Source organism: Ursus maritimus, unplaced genomic scaffold (assembly GCF_017311325.1).
Source record: "Ursus maritimus isolate PB19 unplaced genomic scaffold, ASM1731132v1 scaffold_17, whole genome shotgun sequence".
Classification (NCBI taxonomy): domain Eukaryota; kingdom Metazoa; phylum Chordata; class Mammalia; order Carnivora; family Ursidae; genus Ursus; species Ursus maritimus.
Genome location: NW_024424119.1, coordinates 23158242 through 23180631, shown reverse-complemented (window position 1 = coordinate 23180631; position 22390 = coordinate 23158242). Strand labels below are relative to the sequence as shown.

Below are 22390 nucleotides of genomic sequence, written 5' to 3'. Positions count from 1 at the left end.
GTATATCAATATTTAAATCCTTGGGCCTAAAGATTTAACAGGAGTTATAAGAAGAGAAGCCATTCCATTTAAAATGAAAGCAGAGGTGCAGTGGACACTAGAATAAAACATGTGGTTAAATAATTATAGAGAAGACTTATTTGTGTAAGTGAAATAGGGAAATAGCCTTGATCAAAGCAAAAATAACATGACAAATACTAGGTGGAGATAATGAATATGCTATTGTTGCAAATGAGCTGGCTCTTTTCAAGGAAGATGTAATAATCTATGTGTGTCATGGGATGGGATAGTGGAAGAATCTCAGAAATCACACACCTATCTAGCTATCTCACTGCATGTCGCAGCAAATATTTAGTTTCTAAGACCTTTGTGAACTTGAAGACCACGTCCTTCAAGAGTTGATGGGAAATAGAGAAAGATTTGAAAAAAAGAAGCAGACGCTAGAGAGAAACTGCGTGCAGACCTTTGGGGACAGTATCAGATAAGACTGAAAGCCAACAGGAAATCTCCAAATAAATCATTTCAATATGTAGTTTTCACAACATAGATTTCCTACCGCTTTGCTGCAAATATTTTTTTAAAAAATTTGTATAGAACGGCAATATTTAAAAAAAACCTAGCTTTTATGAAATTCATTGACATCTCTACATTCCATTTGTCTCTATTAATTTAATAATGTATGGTATGAAGTCTAAAAAGGAGTCTCAAGTCTCCCTTTGAACATTTGCACTTGGTTTCATTATTTTTTTACTAACCTATCCCTGCAGCGAAACTCTTTTAAACTAAATAGTTTGAAATGCTATAAATACTTTAGTTCTTTCCAAGAAGTGGGTATGCAAATCCCAACTATGTCCCCAACTTTTCATAATTAGACTGATCAAACTGTTTGGCTTCAAAGTCTTATTACTCTTTTAAATCCATCTTTCTGTTTATTTCTTCTCACTTAACTCTTCCTGCAAATGTTGGCTAGTGTTCCACTGGTTTCGAATGTATTAATCTCCCAGTTAGGTATTGTGAATTCAATCCTATCATTAGACCTAGTTAACAGCGTCAAACGCAAGCAAAATATCCAAACCAGCGCTTCTGAGCCGTTTTCCTTCAGGGAGGAGATGGGAGAACCCTTTGCCGGAGTAGGCGGAGCAGGCACAGCAGGCGCGCAGACGCAGAACTCCCAACTGTCGCTCGAAGCTCCGCCCCTCACGCACTCCACGCCCCTCTGTCGTATACGCCGTCTCCGGAGCGGGCGTCGGACGTCGAGCGGAAGTGGTGTAAGGCGGCCGCGGGAGGTGTATTTGGTGTGTTGCGCGACTGGGCCTAAGAGTGGACTGGTTTGTGCCCCTGTGAAGATATCACTATGTCGATCGAAATCGAGTCCTCCGAGTGAGTCCTGCGGTGGCGGAAGTTCGCGAAGTGGCGGGGGCGGGGAGGTGAAGGGTGTGAAGTGGAAGATGCTCAGGGGGAGGCGTCTGTGAGCCTAGGGAGTGGAGGGCTTTTCCTTGCCCACAAAGAAGCTTCTTGGATCTGGCTACCTCGGAGGCGGGCCCACTAGAAAGTAGCGGACGAGAAGCCCAAAGCCCCATGGGAGACTGCACTGGGCCAGGAGGAAGGATAGGCCTTGAAGATCTGAGTTCTAGCCATCGCCGACTCCTGGCGCGTTCAGAGACTGATCAAATTGCCCATCCATTCTGGACTTCAGTCTGATTACTTGCACAAGGGAGCTTGGGTTCTAAGCTTCCTTCTCTTCCCGCTGCCCCTTAAACAGTGTGATTCGTTTCCTCTGTGCTTACATGGCCCCTTTGCGTTTCTCTGCCCACCCTACTGGCCTGTGTAGGCGCCTAGGAGCTCCCTTTCCTTATAGTCTCAGTGCTTAGCACACCGTAGAGGCTCATACTTTTGGAATGAATGAACGATTAGCTGTTTTATCAAGCAGTATCTGGCGCTGAATTTTGATTGGTCAGAGAGTTCTCTGTAGCTACCGAGGAGAGCCAGAATCTGAAGATTGGGCCAGAAGAGTGATTGACTTGGGTGGGGGGGTGGGGTGGGGGGGGCGGAATAATGACTGAAGAAGGTCTTTAGTGAACTTTTTAAGGACTTCCCCCCTCTGCCTTGCCCTTGCCCATACTTAATATTTAAACTTGCAGACAGAACATTTGTGTCCTTAGAGTAAGTAAGGGAGAGGACTTGTCCTGAACACCTGCCACAGGAGGAAGGGAGGTTTATTCATTCAACAAATATTGAATTCGACTATGTACTGGTCTAGACCCTGGGGATGCAGTAGCAAACAAAACGCAAAAATCCTTGCCTACATTGTGATTGGGGAGGGCCTACAACAGACAAAAACAGTAAGTAAAATATGAGACTGAACAGATGGTAGTAAGTGTTATGGAGAAAAATAAAGCAAAGAAGAGTAGTAGTGCTGGCAACTAAGACAACTAAGTCAGGGCAGGAGTTGGAAAGGATTCCATGCTTTGGGGTCTAAATAAATAGCGGACACCAACCATTCTCCCATCCTTGGGCTGCTGCATGCTTGCTTGCTTGTTTGTTTTTAAGATTCTATTTTTAAGTAATCTGTGCACCCAGAGTGGGGCTTGAACCCACAACCCTGAGATCAAGAGCTTCACATTCTACTGACTGAACTAGTCAGGGGCCCCTACATGGTTTTATTATCAATAAGAGCTACTATTTAGTAAGTATTGTCTATGCTAGTCATGCTATAAACAGTATAGTCAACCCTACAGGGTTGGTATTTTTCTTAACAGATGAGGAAACAGGCACAGAGATGTTAACTGACTTGCCCAAGGTCACAGTAAGTGACAGAACTCTGATTCAAATCCCAGCCTATCTCCAAAGCTTTTAGGTCTTTATGTATTACAGTTGACCCCTAAATAAAATGGGTTTGAACTGCGCAGGTCTTCTTATCTGAGGATATTTTTATAGTATAGAACTGTAAGTGTATGTTCTCTTCCTTATGATTTTCTTTTTTCTAGCATGCTTTATTATTAGAATACTGTGTGTAATACATATAACATACAGAATATATATTAATTGACTGTTTATGTTATCAGTAAGGCTTCTGGTCAACATCAGGCTATTAACATTTAAGTTTTGGGGGAATCAGAAGTTAAATGCAGATTTTTGACTGTGCCAGGGGTCAGTACCCCTAACCCATGTTCAAGAGTCAACTGTGCATTGTGTTTGAAGAAAGTAAATTTGATTTGAGGTGTGTCAAATACGAGATTTTTACAGGAAGGATGCCTTTTTTGGGAGTGCAAATGGAAGTATGCTAAGAAAGATAGTAGGTACTAGAACAGCAGGGATCTAAACCTGAGTATCTCTTAAAGGGGCCATCAAGTAGCAGTAATCAGTTTCCTTCTGCAGGAGTTTTTCAGAAGAGGGTGTTTGCTTTCCTATCCAGGGATGTGTGCTCAAGAGCCACATTGTCAGTTTGAGCCTTCATTTTTCCATTTATCTTTGTCACTTGGTCAAATCCTTATCTGTAAAATGGACATAATAGTAATACCTACCTCATAGGATTATTTTGAGGAATAAATGAATCAATATGCCTGAAATACTTAAAACAATACCTGGTATATAGTAAATACATAATAAACAGTAAACATTGTTCCTTGTTTTATGTTTGTTATTTCCCCCTGATAGAGGGAATTGACTAAATTCCAATCTGAACTTCCTTCCAGCCAGGACAGTCTGACCCTCTATACTCCTGCTGTCCGAAGAAATACAATATGAGGGGCGTCTGGGTGGCTCAGTGGGTTAAGCGTTTGACAGTTGATTTCGGCTCAGATCATGATCTCAGGGTTGTGAGATCAAGCCCTACAACAGGCTCTGTGCTGGGTGTGGAGGCGACTTAAGATTTTCTCTATTTGCCTCTCCTTCTGCTCCCCCCACCTTTAAAAAGAAAAAAGAAAAAAAGAAATACAGTGTGAGCCACATAGGTACTTTTAAAGAAAGAAGGAAAACAGTGTATTACAGCATTGCACAGTGAAGTTTTACAGTCTATATGAACAGATTCTTCACCAGATGCCTTACTAAGCCCATGATCAAGAAGTTTTAACTATAAATAACTATATTTAACTATAAATAACTTTAAAGTTTTCTGTCACATGGTGAAAGTGGTTGCTTCTTCTCTCAATATTTGGAAATTATCTGGCTCCTCTTTTCCTTGGAAAGTGAATCCACATGTTTTTATTTCACTTGTCCTGAAAATTTGGTAATAAAGGCAATGGGTAGGTGTTACTTTCTTTTGGTTTTACATACAGTATAGTTCTACTTATTTGTTCAACAAATCCCCATTAAGAAAATCTCAATTCATATATTTTTTAATCATTTAAAAAATAGACCAAATCATCCTATAAGTATTTCAAGTATATTGTGTCAATGACTAGACTAGGTGTAAATATTTCACAAAAGTGTACACAGCAGGGGCGCTTGGGTGAGCTCCGTTGGGTAAGCTCAGGTCATGATCTCAGTATTGTGAGATCAAGCCCTGTGTCGATTCTCTCTCCCTCTCCCCGCCACGCGCTCACACACTCTCTCTCTCAAATAAATAAATCTTTTAAAAAAGTATTCAACGGTAATCATACAGATTAATAAGAAATTTGGCATAATAAAAAGATCTCAGGCCTTGGAAGTAAGAGAGTCACCTTGTTACCAGCTCCCTTTCTAGCTGACTGTGAGACACTGGGCGAATTATTTCCCCTTTCTGAACTCCAGTTCTGGAATTTTGAGGTGAAGATTGGACTGGATGATTTTCAAAGTCCCTTGTACCTCGAGATTCTGTGATTTTTGGAAAGTTTTACTTACATGATAAAGAACTGGAAAGCAAATAGTGAAAGGAGGATGGCTGAATAGAAGAAATAAGCCAGGGGGGGCTTTATTTTGTGGACTCTTTGGTGTGTGATGATTCCTGAGCTAAATGACTTGCTTTCTTTTTTCAGTGTGATCCGTCTTATCATGCAGTACCTGAAGGAGAACAGTTTACACCGGGCGCTAGCCACCTTGCAGGAAGAGACTACTGTGTCTCTGAATACCGTGGACAGCATTGAGAGTTTTGTAGCTGACATCAATAGTGGGCATTGGGATACTGTTTTACAGGCTATACAGTCTCTGAAATTGCCAGACAAAACCCTCATTGACCTCTATGAACAGGTAAGAGTAGAGGTGATGCTGATCCCCTTGAATTGGTTTATTGTGGGCCCCCTCACTGGGAAGCATCGGCGAGTATTCCTTGAAGCACTGTGGGACTGTAACAGCCCTTAAAACTTATACTGTCGAGGCTTGAGTACTACTTTGTATGTTTTTTTCCTCTTTTTTTTTTTGAAAAGCCAAGATTTTCCTAAATTAAAATTATTTTTTAAGTGATCACTAAATAAGCTGTTCTCATACCAAGTAATATATTATAATTCAGTTCTGGCACTAACCACCTGGAGTTAGTGCAGGCCCTGCAAGCTAAAGTCTCAGTCCTCCACAAGATTCCCTTCAGATACAAGCTGCACTTTTTGGGGGTCTCAGGCCACCTATACTTCTGACCAAGTGGATGCATATCTGGGGGTCCCCATGACCCCTTCAGAATTGATAATTCACTGGAATGAATCACAGAACTCAGGAAAGTGCTATATTTATGATTACAATTTTATTATCAAGAATACAGATCAGGACCAGCCAAATGAAAAGACACATAAAGATGAGGTCTAGAAGGGTCCTGAGTGCAGAGCTTCTAGTGCTCTCTCCCTGTGGAATCAGAGCATCTCACCTGGCTTATTAATGTGTCTACCAACCAGGAATCTCCTTTGGGGTTTTTATTGGGGTTTCATTTAGTCTTCAGCTCCCCAGCACTCCTTAGAGGTTGGGCTCGCTCAAACCTCAGCCCTCTAATGTGGTTGGTCTTTCTGGCAACCAGCCCTTTCCATGAGCTATCTTCATAGCGCAAACTCAGATGTGATGCAAGGGGCTTATTAATAATGAAGATATTCTTATCATTAGGGAAATTCCAAGGTTTTTAGAAGCTCTGTGCCAGGAAACCAGGACAAAGATCGTACAAATTAGTTATTATATACTTGTATAATAACAGAATGGGGCTTTCTGGAAATAGGAATGTAATGTTGTTTAAAATAAAAATAGGATAGTTTGTTTATTTACAGCCTACATGAGTTCAGTAATTCCCCAAAGAAAATTTTGTTAACTGGAGAAAGGTTTCTCTGGAGCCCATGGAAATATTCTCATCTTTAGTTTTCTTCAGCTTCTGTATTCTGAACAGGAAGCCTGAGAGGAGAGGAGATGGGTAGATAAAAATGAAGGACAGAAGTTGAAAGACTGGGGTGGCTCAGTTGGTTAAGCGTCCGACTTCAGCTCAGGTCATGATCTCAGGGTCATGAGATTGAGTCCTGTGTCAGGCTTTGCCACTCAGCGGGGAATCTGCTTCCCCTCTCCTTCTGCTCCTCCTCCCCTGCCCCTCCCCGCCTCATGCTCTGTCTCTCATAAATAAATAAGGTCTTAAAAAAAAAAAAGAAAGAAAGATTGAAGTTACCATTTATAATTGCTTCATTTGTCCACCTGAAAATGCTAGGGAAAAGAGGAAGGAATATTTCCTAATATTGGAAATCATGTTGGGATGCCATTTCTGAATCAGAAATTGTACTGAAAGAGTACTAAGAGAATGCATTGAAACAGACATTTTTTTTCGATTTCCAGGTTGTTCTGGAATTAATAGAGCTGCGTGAATTGGGAGCTGCCAGGTCACTCCTGAGACAAACTGACCCCATGATCATGTTAAAACAAACACAGCCAGAGCGGTATATTCATTTGGAGAACCTCTTGGCCAGGTCTTATTTTGATCCTCGTGAGGTATGACAAGAAACCCTTGTTAACTTAAAAAAAAAATGCAAAAATGTACTCTCTTTTTTACCATTTTATTGGATACTGATTTTGATTTAATTTTTGAGAATGATTCTGTACTATTTATGTATGTTGATTAAAATTTACATCTGCCAAAGAGAACACTCTTATTCAGGTTTCCGAGTATTTGAAGGTCTTCCCTCCCCTACACACTGCATTTTAGAGGGTTGTATGTTGATTAGTAAAGAAGCAAATATTTACTCTAATTTCCACATTAGCCCAAGTACTTATTTGACCTTGAAGTGCTGCCTGACTGCTAGTGTATTTACTGTGCATTCGTGTCCCTTCGCCCAACAAGTGCAGTTTTCTCTCAACTTTTTTAGTTCTTAGAAATCTTGTGCTTTTGTCTCAGCCCGTTATGCTTACTGGTAGAGTGTGATGACTGATAGACTCTTTTCTTCTTCCCAAACTTTGTTATATGTTTCATTGTTTCATTGTTTCTCACCCAGCCTTTGACTAGTCTAAATAGGAGGAAGAATTTAATAGGTCCTAGATAGTGGAAAGTTAGGGTAAACTCACAGAAACCATGAGGATAAAGGAAAGAAGTTTAGATTACCATGGCAGGATTCAGGTTAAGGTGGTGAAGAACTTCTGGGCTGGCAGTCATTGGACTGAAATAAATGACCAAATAATTACTAAAAGAATCCTCAGCTCTGCCGATTTTTCAGAAAACTGGAAAGACAACTCTGGCTTTGACGTAGTTTACTTGGACCCTTTCAGAAATAACAGTATGGATTGGCTGACCTCAATTCTCTACCAGTTTATACTTTTGAAATGCAAGTGGGGAGAGTTGGGAAGTTGTCTGAACTAATTAATATAATTAATCCCCTCTTTAACCAGGTAGTTTCTTTGTGTGTGTGTGTGTTTTTCTAAATGTTTCTGCTTGGGGCACCTGGGTAGCTCAGTCAGTTGAAGCGTCTGCCTTGGGGCTCAGGTCATGATCCCAAGATCCTGGGATTGAGTCCCACATCGGGCTCCTTGCTCAGCGGGAAGCCTGCTTCCTCTGCCTACTGCTCCCCCTGCTTGTGCACGCTCTCTCTCTCTGACAAATAAATAAAGTCTTAAAAAAAAATAAAATGTTTCTGCTTGATGATTATTGTTGTTTTTAAATAAGCACACTCATATCCTGGAGCCACTTCTTAGAATGATGCTACCCCTTCTCCTTTTTCAGGCATACCCAGATGGAAGTAGCAAAGAAAAGAGAAGAGCAGCAATTGCCCAGGCCTTAGCTGGGGAAGTCAGTGTGGTGCCTCCATCTCGTCTCATGGCATTGCTGGGGCAGGTAATTGTGGAACTGAAATTACCCTGAACTCCTGGTACTGTTTCCTGTACATAAACTATATGTACAGGCTAGAGAAATCAGACATCCTTAGAACTGGGGACTGCCTACAGAGCTGCTCGTGCCAACAGCTGTGCCATGCCACCCTCATCTTTCCTGGGAAAAGCAGTATAGCCTAGTTTTCAATAGCATAAGCTCTAGAGTTAGTTAGAATTAGAATGATTGTAGAATTTATCATTCATCTGGGATGGCTTGAAGGTACTGTTGATCATCATGCCATTGAAATAAATGTTTACTGTAGTTAGAATCCAAGATCTCTCACTTAACAATTAATGTGGTCTTTGGCTCATTACCTAACTTTTTTGGACTTTTTTTCCCCCCTTAAGTAATCTCTACACCCAGTGTGGGGCTCAAACTCCCGACCCTGATCACATTAAAAGCTCACAGATTGATAGGAAAAATAGTAAAAATCCAGTAGATAAGTGAGCAAAGAACATAAATAAGCAGTAAACAGAAGAAGAAATAAATTGGAAGTCAAAATAAGAGTTGGCAAATGATCTAGCCTAGGACCATCAGTCTTCAAAATCCATGATTTTCCCGCTCCCTGTAATGCAGTCATAAACACTGTTGAAGTTGCAACTTTCTGGGAAAACGGTTTGGCAGTGTATATCAAGAGCCTTTAACCATTCATATCTTCTTTTTGATTCAGTAATTCTTCTAGGAATCTATTCTAAGTGAGTATTATCCCTCAAATAGAAAAAGCCTTACATTCATTAGTGTTTGTTGTGGCATAATTTAGCTGCGTAAAAAATTGGTAGCTGTATGACTGTCCATTAATATATTAATTAAACTGTTAAACATTCACTGCGTAGGGTATATTTTATAGCCTTTGAAATGATAGTTACGTCATCGCATGATCTGATGAGAGGTGAAAACAATATAAAATTTTATATAGAACATGGTAAGGGGGAAAACACTAGAAGTTATACATAAAATGCTAACTAACAGTGGCTGTATTTGGATGTTGGGATTATGGGAGATTTTTGTTTTCCAAAGTTTGTTTATAATAAAAGTCAAAGCTCTAAGAAAATAGATGTGGAAATATGGACCTGTTGGCTCTCAGAGTTCCTTCCACCCTGGGATCAGCCTGTGTTCCTAAGACACACAGAGTTGCACAGATTATGTTTTATTTGGATGGCCAAAGATGTTTGGGTGTGAATGTTAACCTGATCCTTCCGGGCTTGGCTTTGAGCAATCAGGACTAGAGCTGAGAAGCACCCAAGCAGATTAGTGTACGTTTCTTTGCTTACAGGCACTGAAGTGGCAGCAGCACCAGGGGTTGCTTCCTCCTGGCATGACCATAGATTTGTTCCGAGGCAAAGCAGCTGTCAAAGATGTAGAAGAAGAAAAGTTTCCTACACAGCTGAGCAGGCATATTAAGGTAGGATCCTCAGATACTCAGCCACTTGCTAATCTGTTGAGGACTCTGTGCTTGCTCAGCCAGACCGTGTGCCAGGAGCTTGGGGGGAGCAGAGCTCATTCTCCTGCTCTGAAAACATTCAGCTTGCTGGTCGTGACCGCTGGGTTCCTCCTGGGGTCTGGCAGTGGCACACCTCAGATGTATATCCATAAATTTGGCAGCTGGCCCATCCTCTGCCCTTGCACCTCCTTCTGAATAAAGAATGGTTAGCTCTTTGGTTAAGCCTGGAACTTACTGAACTTTCTGTGTATTCATCCTGTTCAACATTGCTTTTTTGCCTGTTACATGTACCAGGCATGGATTGTAAAGCAGGCTTGTGTGGTGTTTGAGGAAAATAATTTTATCATCTCATGGCTGGTTCTTGCGTTTTTTTTGTTTATTTTTTAATCTGAGACTTTTCTAGGAAAAAGCACAGTCACGTAATTTCTGCAATTCCCAGAATTACAAGCATATTTGCTACTTTAGCATCTCCTTTGTATTAGTTTCTCTCTGGGTTTGTGCTCTTACTGAATTTATGGATTTTGAAATATTTCATATTCCTCAAATCTTGGACTTTGGCTTAGAACTTTGAATTTATGTTTTCTGGATTATATGTTTTGATTCACATGTAAAGATATTTCTGAGTAGCACTATTATAGTTACCTGGCTGAAGCCTTGAGACAGATAGAAATCCATTATAATTATGCTGCTGGGCTAAGATTTTCTTTTATAAACACTTTTCTGGCATTTAAAATGAAATTCATAATAGAGCTTTTCTCTGTTCTCATTTGTCTAATGTTCTGTAGTTTTCATCTGTTATTTGGAACATCATTGCTGGTAAATGCTCAGGATACATCTCCTAGGCAAGTAGCCTGTCAGCTCTAATTAGTTCTCGAGTCAGTCAGCCACACGTTATCACGTGATTAAATGAAGGTCATGAAAAGAAACAAGAGGGAAAATTTGTTTATGAAACAGTATAGGAAAACACATTTATTTTGGAAAAATGAATTGTTTTCCCCTAGATGTACAATATATTATCTCATACTGAGTGTGAAAGTCATACTAATAGTAGCTGCTTCAGGTAAAAACTTACTGAGTATTTTAATAGGATTATTTGTTCCAAGTCCAGTGCTAAAATAGTTCTTTAACATTGCTTTGGAAATACCAACTTCACATTAAAAAAACTAGTTTAAACTGAGAACCCTGACCTAAAACTGGTCAGAGAAAATATATCCATTGTCTTTGTGTCCAGATACAGAAATACCCCTCCAATACTCCGTAACATAGGCTAGCTATGACTTTGTACTAGGGCAGGATTTCTCAAAAGGTTAAAATGGAAATTGTTTTAAGGTCAGTAGATAAAAATGGATCTGTTTCATTGTTTCATTTGAAACAGTTTGGTCAGAAATCACATGTGGAGTGTGCTCGATTTTCTCCAGATGGTCAGTATTTGGTCACTGGGTCTGTTGATGGATTCATTGAAGTCTGGAACTTTACGACTGGAAAAATCAGGAAGGTAAAGTATTTAAAATATATTAGCTTTTCTAATGGGAGAATTAGCTATTTTTTGTTTTTAAATTATCTGTTATTTTTACAATGTCAGTTTATTTTTTTAATAAATAATATGTACATCTGATACAGCATTTTTTTAAAGATAATATTCATTTGAGACTGAGAGGGAGAAGCACACTTAAATGTGCATGAGTGCTAGCTCGAGCATGAGCTGGAGGAGGGGTAGGGGGAGAGGGAAAGGGAGAAGCAGACTCCCTGCTGAGTGCAGAGCCAGATGCAGGGCTCCATCCCAGGACACTGAGATCATCCCAGGACACTGAGATCTTGACCTGAGCCGAAGTCACTTAACCGACTGAGCCACCCAGGTGCCCCCATCTGATACATTTTATAAAATAGAAAAGTTATTCAGTAAAAGAGTCTTGCACCTATCATTGTCCCTCAGCTGGTCAGTTCTTTTCCTTGGTCTAGCCAGGGTTATCAGTTTCTTATGTAACCTTCCTGGAATTTCTAGATACAGGTAAGCAATGACTTACTGTTTCTAATTTAAGGTAATTGTAGTACTAATTGTTTCTCTTATTATGAATGAAGTTGAATATCTTTTTATATGTGAAAAGCCACCAATATTTCCTATTCTGTGAAGTCTTCATATCCTTGCCTATTTTTCTTTTGAATTCTTATTGATTTTTAGGAACAGTTTGAGGATATCAATCTTTGTAATATGTATTGCAAATATTTTTCAATTTTGACTGAGGCTTTTGACATTGCTTATCATTTTGTTTTATAGACTTAATTTTTTTGTATCATATTTATCCATCTTTTTCTTCTGTAACTTCTAATGCTTTCATGTTTCATTTTATGTTTAATTTTTTTTTTTTTTTTAAGATTTTATTGATTTATTTGACAGAGACAGCCAGCGAGAGAGGGAACACAGGCAGGGGGAGTGGGAGAGGAAGAAGCAGGCTCCCAGTGGATGAGCCTGATGTGGGGCTCAATCCCAGGACTCCGGGATCACGCCCTGAGCCAAAGGCAGACGCCTAACGACTGAGCCACCCAGGCGCCCCTATGTTTAATTTTTGATCCATTGGAATTTGTTTAGAGGGATGAAGTTGGTGTAGATTCAACTTAGTTTTTTTCCGAAATAGGTATTTATTGACTATCCACTGATTTAAAATACAATCTTTATCATAGAATACTAACTTCCACTCCATGGGTAGTGAATTCATGAGTGGTTTTCATTTTCCTCTTCATATATTTCCTTATAGTTTGCTTTTTTTTAAACCATGACACAGTCTTACTTTGTAATTAGTAAAAGATAAAGATACTTTGTTCCGAACAGTAATGGTTGATAAAAGACACATCACAATTAAGTAGATTAGTCAATATATGGTTTTAGGAAAAGTAGCTGGCAATTTGGACAAGTTATTGGTTTTTCACATCATACCCCTAAAATAAATTCAGATACATTAAAAATATACAATGTGGAATTGTAGGGGAATTTGCATAGAAAAAAGATCAGTAAGCAAAAGATGTAGGGTGTTAGATTGGAATTTTTTAGAGTATTAATTTGAAGTGTGTAAAATTACTTATTCCCAGCACTATCAGTTGTTCATTAGGAACATGTGTACATGGCATTAGTATTTGCTTTGGAAATTTAGAGTGGGCCCAGTCCGTTATTCTGCTTTTAGTGAGTTTATAGAAATCTGGCGTAACTGGAGGTTTTGTGTTATTTTGGTAACTGCTTATCTTTGTTTCGTTTAGGATCTTAAATACCAGGCCCAGGATAACTTTATGATGATGGATGATGCTGTCCTCTGCATGTGTTTCAGCAGAGATACAGAAATGTTAGCAACTGGGGCCCAAGATGGAAAAATCAAGGTATTTATTAGTGGCACAGACTTTTATCTGTAGACATTTTGAGACTTCTGCAGTGAAGTAGTGACATGTGATAGCTTAGTAACAGCTGCTGTTTGTTGAGCATCAGCTTTATGCTAATTCACTTTTTCTTGTTTAATCCTAATAATTCTGCCTAGGGAGGTTTAATAATCAGTTGAAGGTCACAGAGTTGGTAAGTGATAGATTGGGACTCTCATTCAGATCTGCTCCTCATGCCCTTTCTGTTGTCCCACCCTGGCTCTCCTTATATGATGTGTTGTACTTGGGGTTTTTTTTTGGGGGGGGGAATGGGATGGTCTGCAGTTGATGAGCTGTGGTTTGTATTTAATTGCTGGTAAAACACCCTGGGCTAGATAAAATACAGAAGTGGTCTCTGCTAAGTGAAGTTTGAGTGTAAATTTTTGTTTCAATAATTTATAAGGAAAGAGGTTTCAGTTTCAGCGGATTCAGTTACTGCACTCTGTGAAGCAGCCATATTCAGCTATTAGTGTACATTTTTAATGCTGTTTTAGTACACTACTGAGCATTGCATCTTGCTTGGTCTGCAGGCTAGAGTGGGATTCTGTTTACAAGCTTTTACTATTTTTTTTATAAAGGTATGGAAGATTCAGAGTGGACAATGTTTAAGGAGATTTGAAAGGGCACACAGTAAAGGTGTTACCTGTCTAAGCTTTTCTAAGGATAGCAGTCAGATCCTTAGTGCCTCTTTTGACCAGACGATTAGGTAAGTAAGAATCCCCAAACTCCTTTACTTGGTTTGCTATGATGAAGCACTGGAGGGAGGTACTCGTGATTCCTTTATGCTTTCACCAGGATGGTGTTATATGAAGAGTGAGTGTATGTGAGACCTCATTATTATTTTGTTCATTTGAGTCTACCCAGAAGAGAGATTAGGAAGGGATTATAGCAGTGTTTCATGTTTCTCAAAATGTGATTTTTTGATCCACCTGCATCAGAAGCACCGTAGAGGACATATTACAAATATAGCCAAGACCTAGAAGTCTGTCCCTGAACAGAAGCCTATGTTATTATTGGCATATTTTCTTCCAGTCTCTGTGCCAAGCTTTTGTTTTGGTTTTGTTTGACATAATGAAAATTATACTGCATGCATAATTGCATAGTCCTCTTTCTTCACCTGATATTATAACTTGAGCTTCTGTAATTCATTGAAAGCATATTTAACATCTGGTCCCAACTGCAGTCTGTAGAATATATATTATTTATAAACTATTTTTTTTAAGATTGTATTTATTTGTGAGAGAGTGAGTGAGCGAGAGAGAACACACAAGTGGGCAGGAAGGGCAGAGGGAGAGGGAGAAGCAGACTTTCCACTGAGCAGGGAGCTTGAAGTGGGGTTTGATCCCAGGACCCTGGGATCATGACCTGAGTCAAAGGCAGACACTTAACTGACTGAGCCACCCAGGTGCCCTGCAGTCTGTAAAATATTAATTGTTCATTTCTTTTTGTTTGTGATAGAATTCATGGTTTAAAATCTGGGAAAACATTGAAGGAATTTCGTGGCCATTCCTCCTTTGTTAATGAAGCAACTTTTACACAAGATGGACATTATATTATTAGTGCATCCTCTGATGGCACTGTAAAGGTTAAGTATTTGCTACTGGTCTGTTTTGGGGTTTCTATTTTTGTCCTTTTAAGAGTTTTCAGTGGTGATAATGTTGATGATTATGGTGGAGTAAACTTTTTTACTAGCTGTTTTAGCTGTAAATGAGGTGAGCCTGAGACAGTAATATTCTTTTGTGAATCCCTATTGACCTTGGCTTTCAAACTTACAACATCAAAACAGACTTTATCACGTGTAGGAAAAGAGGAAGGGTGTAGAGGTCTCTACTTAAGTCATGCCCCATTTCTAGTGGTTGAAGTCTGTCTTGATACAGGCATGGTTCACCCACAATAGTCAAGTTTACAAAGGGCTTAGTGGCCAGATAAATAGATCTCTTTTGTTGCACAGTTTCACCCCACCCCTGACCCTCCACATTTAGGGGCCTTCCCAACAGCATTTATAGAGGGGCAGGAAAGGTGCAGAGTAAAACTTAGCCCTCTCTCAAATACTCATTTACTGTCCTCAGCTGTCAGCTGAAAGTAGTGGATCTTCAGCACCTTAAGAGGTTTAGTTATTTTAATAGCAGGCCTCATTTCCTAGAAGAGATGAGAAGTCCAAATAGAAAATCGCTGGAGATCTTTGAGATAATCCATTTACTTTCTAGACCTACTTTTTAAAATTTATTTTATATTTTATTTTTTTTTAAAGATTTTATTTATTCATGAGAGACCGGGGCGGGGGGGGGGTTGCAGAGGGAGAAGCTGGCTTCCCACAGAGCAGGGAGCCCAATGCAGGGCTCGATCCCAGGACCCTGAGATCACGACCTGAGCCGAAAGCAGCTGCCTAACCGACTGAGCCAGCGAAGCACCCGGGACCTGCTTTTAAATTGCCTTATGTATGTGTGTAGTTTGTTGCAAAAGACCTAAGCATTTTAACACAAATGCCTAAAAGACCACCCTCAGAAATTGCTGGTTCTGGCTTGGGAATTGAACCAGGACTCTGAGGGTAGGAAAGTCTTCCTCAGGTTGGTTGGGGAGATACACAGAGCTCTTAGTACTTTAGTCATGGGATTTGCCCTTTTTGTGCTTTGTATATGGGCCTTACAACCTGTAATATGCCAATGGGAGGTGGCGTGTCTATCCCTCTTTGTTTTGTGGTCTTTTCCTTTAGTTCTTCAATGAGTCAGGTAAAGCATCTCACTGAGTTTTTGGACAGAAAATACTGGGAGCCTTAGAACTCTTCACTAAAAAGTTCATTTCTCTCCTGAAGGCAATTGGGCTTTAGAGAGGAGATTGGGGCAGATGATAGTATAAATTAGGAAAATAAACACTGGGGCAATTAGTGGGGCAGTTATTTCCTCCTGTTTATAGGTATTCAGCATCCGTTTTGTGCTAGGCTATATTGAAAGCACAAAGGAAACAACACAGTCCGTGCCTTTAAGCCTTTTGTGTGTGTATATATATACACACCTCATTAAGTGAATGGGGTCCAGACAATGCCATGCAAGATTCGGTCCATTCCTTCTCTAAGCACAGCTCAGATTTCAATAACTGTGATGTCTGATTTAACCCCGTCAGTTCATAACAGCCCAGAAGGGCAAGGTGAAAAGCATGAGGGTGGGGACAATTACCGAAGAGATGTTGGGCTAGGAGAGGTAATACACATGGCCAGGAGTGACTTCTGCTTCATGGATCCTCATGCGTGCGTCAACACTGTGGCTTCTGTTCAGTGGTTCAGGCTGTTTGCTGGTATCATTTGTGGAGCTTTTTAAAAATGGACATGCCTATGCCCCACCCCAGAGCTGTCAGATCAGAATCTCAGGATAGAGTCCTGAGCATATAATTCTAAAAAGCCCACATTTTATTTTGAAGTCCAGATAAGGGTAGCTTTCTGGTTATTTGACAGTAGCAGTGTTGATACATAGTAAATTTTAAAGATATATAGCTCATTAGGAAAATTTTGTAAGAAAAGATCATAGATTTTAAAAGGTTTTATCTTATAGCTTTGTGACTTTTGTTGATACCAATTAATCAGCAAACATGATAAGTGCTTACTATGTAATAGCAAAGCTAGGTATTTGATAGGACTAAAAATCAAGAAGCTTTTTTTTCTGAGTCAGTTTTATTTGTTTTTAGTTATCAAATTTTCATTTTTTTAATCCCCAAACTTTAGAAATTCTTATACCCAAAATATGTTAATGCCTTAAATTTTTGTGTCCTAGATCTGGAATATGAAGACCACAGAATGTTCAAATACCTTTAAATCCCTGGGCAGCACTGCGGGGACAGATATCACTGTCAACAGTGTGATCCTGCTTCCTAAAAATCCAGAGCACTTTGTGGTGTGTAACAGATCAAATACAGTGGTCATCATGAACATGCAGGGGCAGGTGAGTGCTAAGTGCCTTTGCACAGATCCTGTGGGCCCTTCCAGTAACCAAATATGGGTTCATCACTCCAAAAACCGTATGTAGTTGACCCCTGAACAATACAGGGGTTAAGGGCACTGACCCCCTGGGCAGCAATTGGCATATTACTTTTGACTCCCCGCAAAACTTAACTACTAATAGTCTACTGTTGACTGAAAGCCTTACCGATAATATAAACAATTGATTAACATGTATTTTGTATGTTATATGTATTATATACTGTGTTCTTACCATAAAGTAAGCTTAGAGAAAAGATGTTATCAAGAAAATTGTAAGGAAGAGGAAATACATTTACAGTGACATATTGTATTTATTTTTTAAAAAATCCATGGGGTGCCAAATCAGGCAGAAGAGCATGTGACTCTTGATTTCAGGGTCGTGAGTTTGAGCCCCATGCTGGGTGTAGAGATTACGAAAAAAAACCCAACCAACCAACAAACATTAAATTTAAAAATCTAAGAGGACATGCGCAGTTCAAACCTGTGGTGGTTTTTTTTTTTTTTTTTTTTTGAAGATTTTATTTATTTATTTGACAGAGACAGCCAGTGAGAGAGGGAACACAAGCAGGGGGAGTGGGAGAGGAAGGAGCAGACTCCTAGTGGAGAAGCCTGATGTGGGGCTCGATCCCAGAACATTAGGATCACGCCCTGAGCCGAAGGCAGTACACTTAACGACTGCGCCACCCAGGCGCCCCCAAACGTGTGTTGTTAACAATCCCTGTCTGAGTAAGGGGGCTACAGTATGTGGATTACTAACTCAGTACATCTTTGGTTACCACACGATCTGAGGTAGAACTCTCATAGAAGGGCAAAAGTGTCTTCAGGATCTGTATTTGTAATTGGGGCACTTGTGTGTTCCCAAGGAACCTCACTTTTGTAGCACCAGGGACATTAGGAGTGTCAAGATTAAGGTCTCAAGCCCTGGGAATATGTTGTGGTGCTACTGAAATGTTGGCTTGGGCCCTTGGGGATCCTGCTGAGCATGGAGAAGAGCCAGGGGCTGGTGTTTGGAACCGTCTCTCCATTCCATTAGTCCTTACAACTGATAAATTTGTAGTTTAGAACCCATGGTTGAGGGGCACCTGGCTGGCTCAGCTGGAAGAGCTTACAACTCTTGATCTTGGGGCTGTGAGTTCAAGCTCCACGTTGGGTATAGAGATTAAATAGACAGACTGACTGAGCTAACTAAACTAGCTTACAAAAAAAGAGCCCATGGTTGAGATGGCTGGTCTGCACTATCTCCTGGGCCCCTGCATAACAGCTGCAGTTGCCCACTTCCTAGTTTTCCGCTGGTTCAGGATGAAGAGTGCCTGGGTACGCACCCTTTCCCTGATGATAGCATCATATGTAACCATAGTACAATGATCAAAACCAGGAAATCGACATTGATACAATACTGTTAACTCAAATACAAACCTTTTTTGGATTGCACTAGTCTTTACATTAGTTCATTTTGAGGCAGCAGGTACCATGAAATTTTATCAGATGCATAGATTTTCGTAACTACCACCACAGTCAGGATACAGAACTGTTTCATCATCCCCAGAGGAACTCGCTCATGCTACACTTTTATAGTCAAACCTTCCCCCCATCCCTAGCCCCTGGCAACCACTGATCTGCTTTCCATTATTTTGTCATTTTGAGAATGGTGTAAAAATGGAATCATATGGTATGTAACCTTTTAACCTCTTGAGATTGGTTTCACTCAGTTTGATTTATGATGATGTGTGTAAAATAGAGCAAAAGCAAGGTTTTGGAGACAGAGTTCCATCTTGCATGAGAAAAGCATCCCATTCTGTTAGAAAGAGGAAACAGTGGGGTGTAAGTCCACAGAACATTGAAAACTGGTAGTATTTTGATTTAGAAAGTTTGGGTGATAATGAATTTGCTTCAGGGTAAAATGACTCAGTAGACTAAGGAGCAGGGCTGGTAACTTGGGATATATGATGAAGTTTAGATAACTTATCCGTGGAATATTTCCCAGGCAGGAGGATTTAGTGCACGATGAGTATAATTGGTGATCTAATTATAAATGTCAGTAAATCAAAATGTAAAATTAATAATGCAAAGATGTTAGTTAAAACTGCTGCTTTAGAACCGCTGCTAATCCGATGTTTTGTTTTTGCCTTGGGGTCTGGTATGATGTAGATTGTCAGGAGCTTCAGCTCTGGTAAGAGAGAAGGTGGGGATTTTGTTTGCTGTGCCCTGTCTCCCCGCGGTGAATGGATCTACTGTGTCGGGGAGGACTTTGTGCTCTACTGTTTTAGCACAGTCACTGGCAAACTGGAGAGAACTTTGACAGTGAGTATTACTGACTTAAGGCCATCTCAAGAAATTTCATTAATACTTGTGTTTTTCTGAACTCTGAAGTAAACCTTTTCCAGACTGCTGTGTGAACCTTGGTATAAAAAATGTAAACATTTTATCACTAAATAAAATAAAGGGCCCACAAGTAATGGTATGGAATTAACCTCCTCTCTCAGGGAAGGTCATCCTTCAGTGAGCGCTCAGCTTCAAGTGAATAGGATGGGTGTACATAAAGCAGAGAATAAGAAAGGTGATATGCCTGGCTAGCTAGCTAGGTTAGCCGTATCCTCCCTGGTGGGATCAGAGAGCGACAGACATACACTTATTTCTTGTTATGTCACAATGTGATAGGACTTAGATAGTCTTCCTCCATCTTTTAATTGTGTCATTTGGAATATGTGGCTTCCAAGATCTCAGGAGGAGAAAAACTAGTTGAGGGCTATACTGGATGTTTTTAAGACTCACATCTGGAAGTGGCTTATGTTACTTTGTTCCTCATTGTTTTTTTGGTTAGAATTCATACACGTGGCTGACTAAATGTAAGGGGGACAGGGAAAATGTAGTTTTCTGTGGTCCAGGAAGAAGCGGTATGGTGAACATATAAAAAAAAATTATATACATACCCATGTTAGAAAATCATCTCTTGGTCTCACCTGATTCTTGAGTGAGCTTTTGATGCACCGACCCTGTCAGGCCCCCGTACAGATCTCAGGAGTGCCTAGCTGAGGGGTCTGGAAAATACAAGTTCACTGAGTTGATGATTCCATTTGGTCTTAGCCACTGTCTTGGCCTAGAATTTACGAAATAGTGATGGTGAGTAGGATCAGCTGTAATGTAAAAGTGATTTGGGACAAAGCATTATTTACACGTGAAAACAGTACAAAAAATGTGAACTAGCGGTGTGACAGCCTCATTTGTTTTCGTTTGTTTAGCCCTCTTCGAGGCTGCCTTAGGTTCGGTTTCTTTGGTGAGAAGTGGAAGCTTCACTCTTCCTTCCTCCCACTCAGCTCTGGAAGCCTCTTCAGGGTGTTTTTTATCGACCTATATCCTTTAACCCAGTGCTTTACTTTTCCCAGGTTCACGAGAAGGACGTGATTGGTATCGCACACCACCCTCATCAGAACCTGATTGCTACCTACAGTGAGGATGGACTCCTAAAGCTCTGGAAACCCTAATTTTCACTTTTCTTTTAAAACCTGGTTGAGAGCATGTACTTAAGTGAAGACATATTCATGTATTGCTTTTTGCTTTTTTTTTTTTAAGGCTACCTTTTCTAAGCAATTGTCTGAATTAGGAACAAGAATAATTTTGTGAAAATTCATGTTCAAGTAGCAGTTACCCTTTTATATATATTTTTAAGGTATTCGTTTATCTGTTTCTAATTGGGGCAGTGACTTTATGTTTTCAATAGTCTTCTACCTGAAGAGTGAAGTAACTGCTCTTTCTAGAAGAAAACTGTACTTTGATTTGAAATGATTAAAATGTACCTCCTGAGGTAAAACTTATAAGTAACTCTCCCATATTCAGTAGCTCTTTGCTGTTCCGTTTTTTTTTTTTTTAGATGTTAATAAACTTTACCCTTTTGGAGGCTTTGTTTTTAAATGTATATAAGTGCTCATCTAGTTAACATAGTTACTTAGAATCAAGTGAGGAGGGTGGGACATAACATTATTAATCCCAGTACAGCAGGAAGTCCATTCCTATTTAGAAAGATATATTGAATGTAAAAAGGTCGGATGTTTCATAGATTATCTCATTTCATTGCCCTCATTGCCCACTCACTCTTCTTAGCTGTGCCTTCTCATGTGTTCTGGCCAGCTCCAGGGACTATCATCTCCATCTTCAGGTAGAACTAGTTGCAGGATCCATTATGAGAATTCAGTTTTGGCATCCGAAATTTTGGCATTGAAAATTGCTATCGTTCTGAAGGAAATTAGAAAAGGACCGGAGATTTAGGGAAGTCTTTTTTTTTTTTCTATGTGCATCCTTACCAGTTAAAGAAAAAAAGCCAACAAAATTCTTGAAAATACTTATCAACACGGGTGGCTTTTATGTTTCAACCAAAGATGTATTCAGTGCACTGATGTCGATGTTGAAGGTGCTGTGCGGGGTTTAAAGAAATTGAGACCTTGTTTGTGTAGGCCTCTTCTGCCTTTTAATTTTAGCCTTTATGAGGTACAAACTAATGGGGAAAGTTTTTAAGTTTTAAAAAAATTGTTATAATTTACCTTCGATTGAAATATAGCCTGATCCTTTGCCTGGCACAATAATGTTCAATATTAGCTGAATTAATCCTTGGCAGCACTAAGAAACGACTTTTCCTCAGTCATATTCCCAAAGCTTTTTTTTTTCCTTTTGCCATTAAACCTGCAGCTTTTGGGGGGAGCCTGGGTGGCTCAGTCAGTTGAGCGTCCGACTCTTGATTTCGGCTCAGATCATAATATAAGGGTCGTGTGTTTGAGTTCCGCGTCCGGCTGTGTGCGGAGCATGGGCTGCTTGAGATTTCCTCTCCCTCTGCCCCTCCCCCTGCTCATGCACACATTCGTGCCCCACCCCCAAGTAAATCTTTAAACATGCTTTTTGACAGAATGTCATTTGCTGTCATTTTGAGTTAAACATAGATAGCCACGAATCCATGAATTCACATGAATTCTGGTCTCCCATCCCAGTGAAAATAAGTTTTCACATAAATAAAAAGTTTAAGGTGGAAAAAAAACAACTTATGCTAAAATCCCTTAGAAATGTCTTCAAGAAATTGGGATTTTGTATTTAGCCCATGACCTCATGAATAGGCAGTTGAGCCAATACTGTTAAAAATAAAGCAGGCCGAGGGCTCCTGGGTGGCTTAGTTGGTTAAGCGTCTGCCTTCAGCACAGGTCATGATCCCATTCTAGGATCGATTCCTGTGTGGGGCTTAACTTAGTGGGGAGTCTGCTTCTCCCTCTTCCTTTGCCTCTCCCCACCCGTTCATGCTCTTACAATTAAATAAAACAGGTCTAAAATGGAGTCACTTGTGCTGAGGCCCACATCAGCGAACCGA

The 22390-nt window shown here is 40.0% G+C and overlaps 1 protein-coding gene across 2 annotated transcripts; it reads left to right on the top strand.

The window, feature by feature from the left end:
• The first annotated feature begins 1252 nt into the window (after window positions 1-1252).
• SMU1 (SMU1 DNA replication regulator and spliceosomal factor) lies at window positions 1253-20937 on the top strand. Of its 2 annotated transcripts, XM_008695110.2 has the most exons (12): window positions 1253-1380; window positions 4956-5166; window positions 6709-6861; window positions 8084-8194; window positions 9504-9632; window positions 11047-11166; window positions 12921-13037; window positions 13652-13779; window positions 14532-14658; window positions 16838-17005; window positions 19192-19344; window positions 20427-20937. In XM_008695110.2, exons 1-12 carry the CDS (start codon window positions 1355-1357, stop codon window positions 20523-20525), a joined length of 1542 nt encoding a protein of 513 aa, XP_008693332.1. In that variant the 5' UTR covers window positions 1253-1354; the 3' UTR covers window positions 20526-20937. The 2 variants fall into 2 exon arrangements, with proteins under 2 accessions (XP_008693332.1, XP_040487437.1); XM_040631503.1 differs by lacking the exon at window positions 9504-9632.
• The last annotated feature ends 1453 nt before the right edge of the window (window positions 20938-22390 follow it).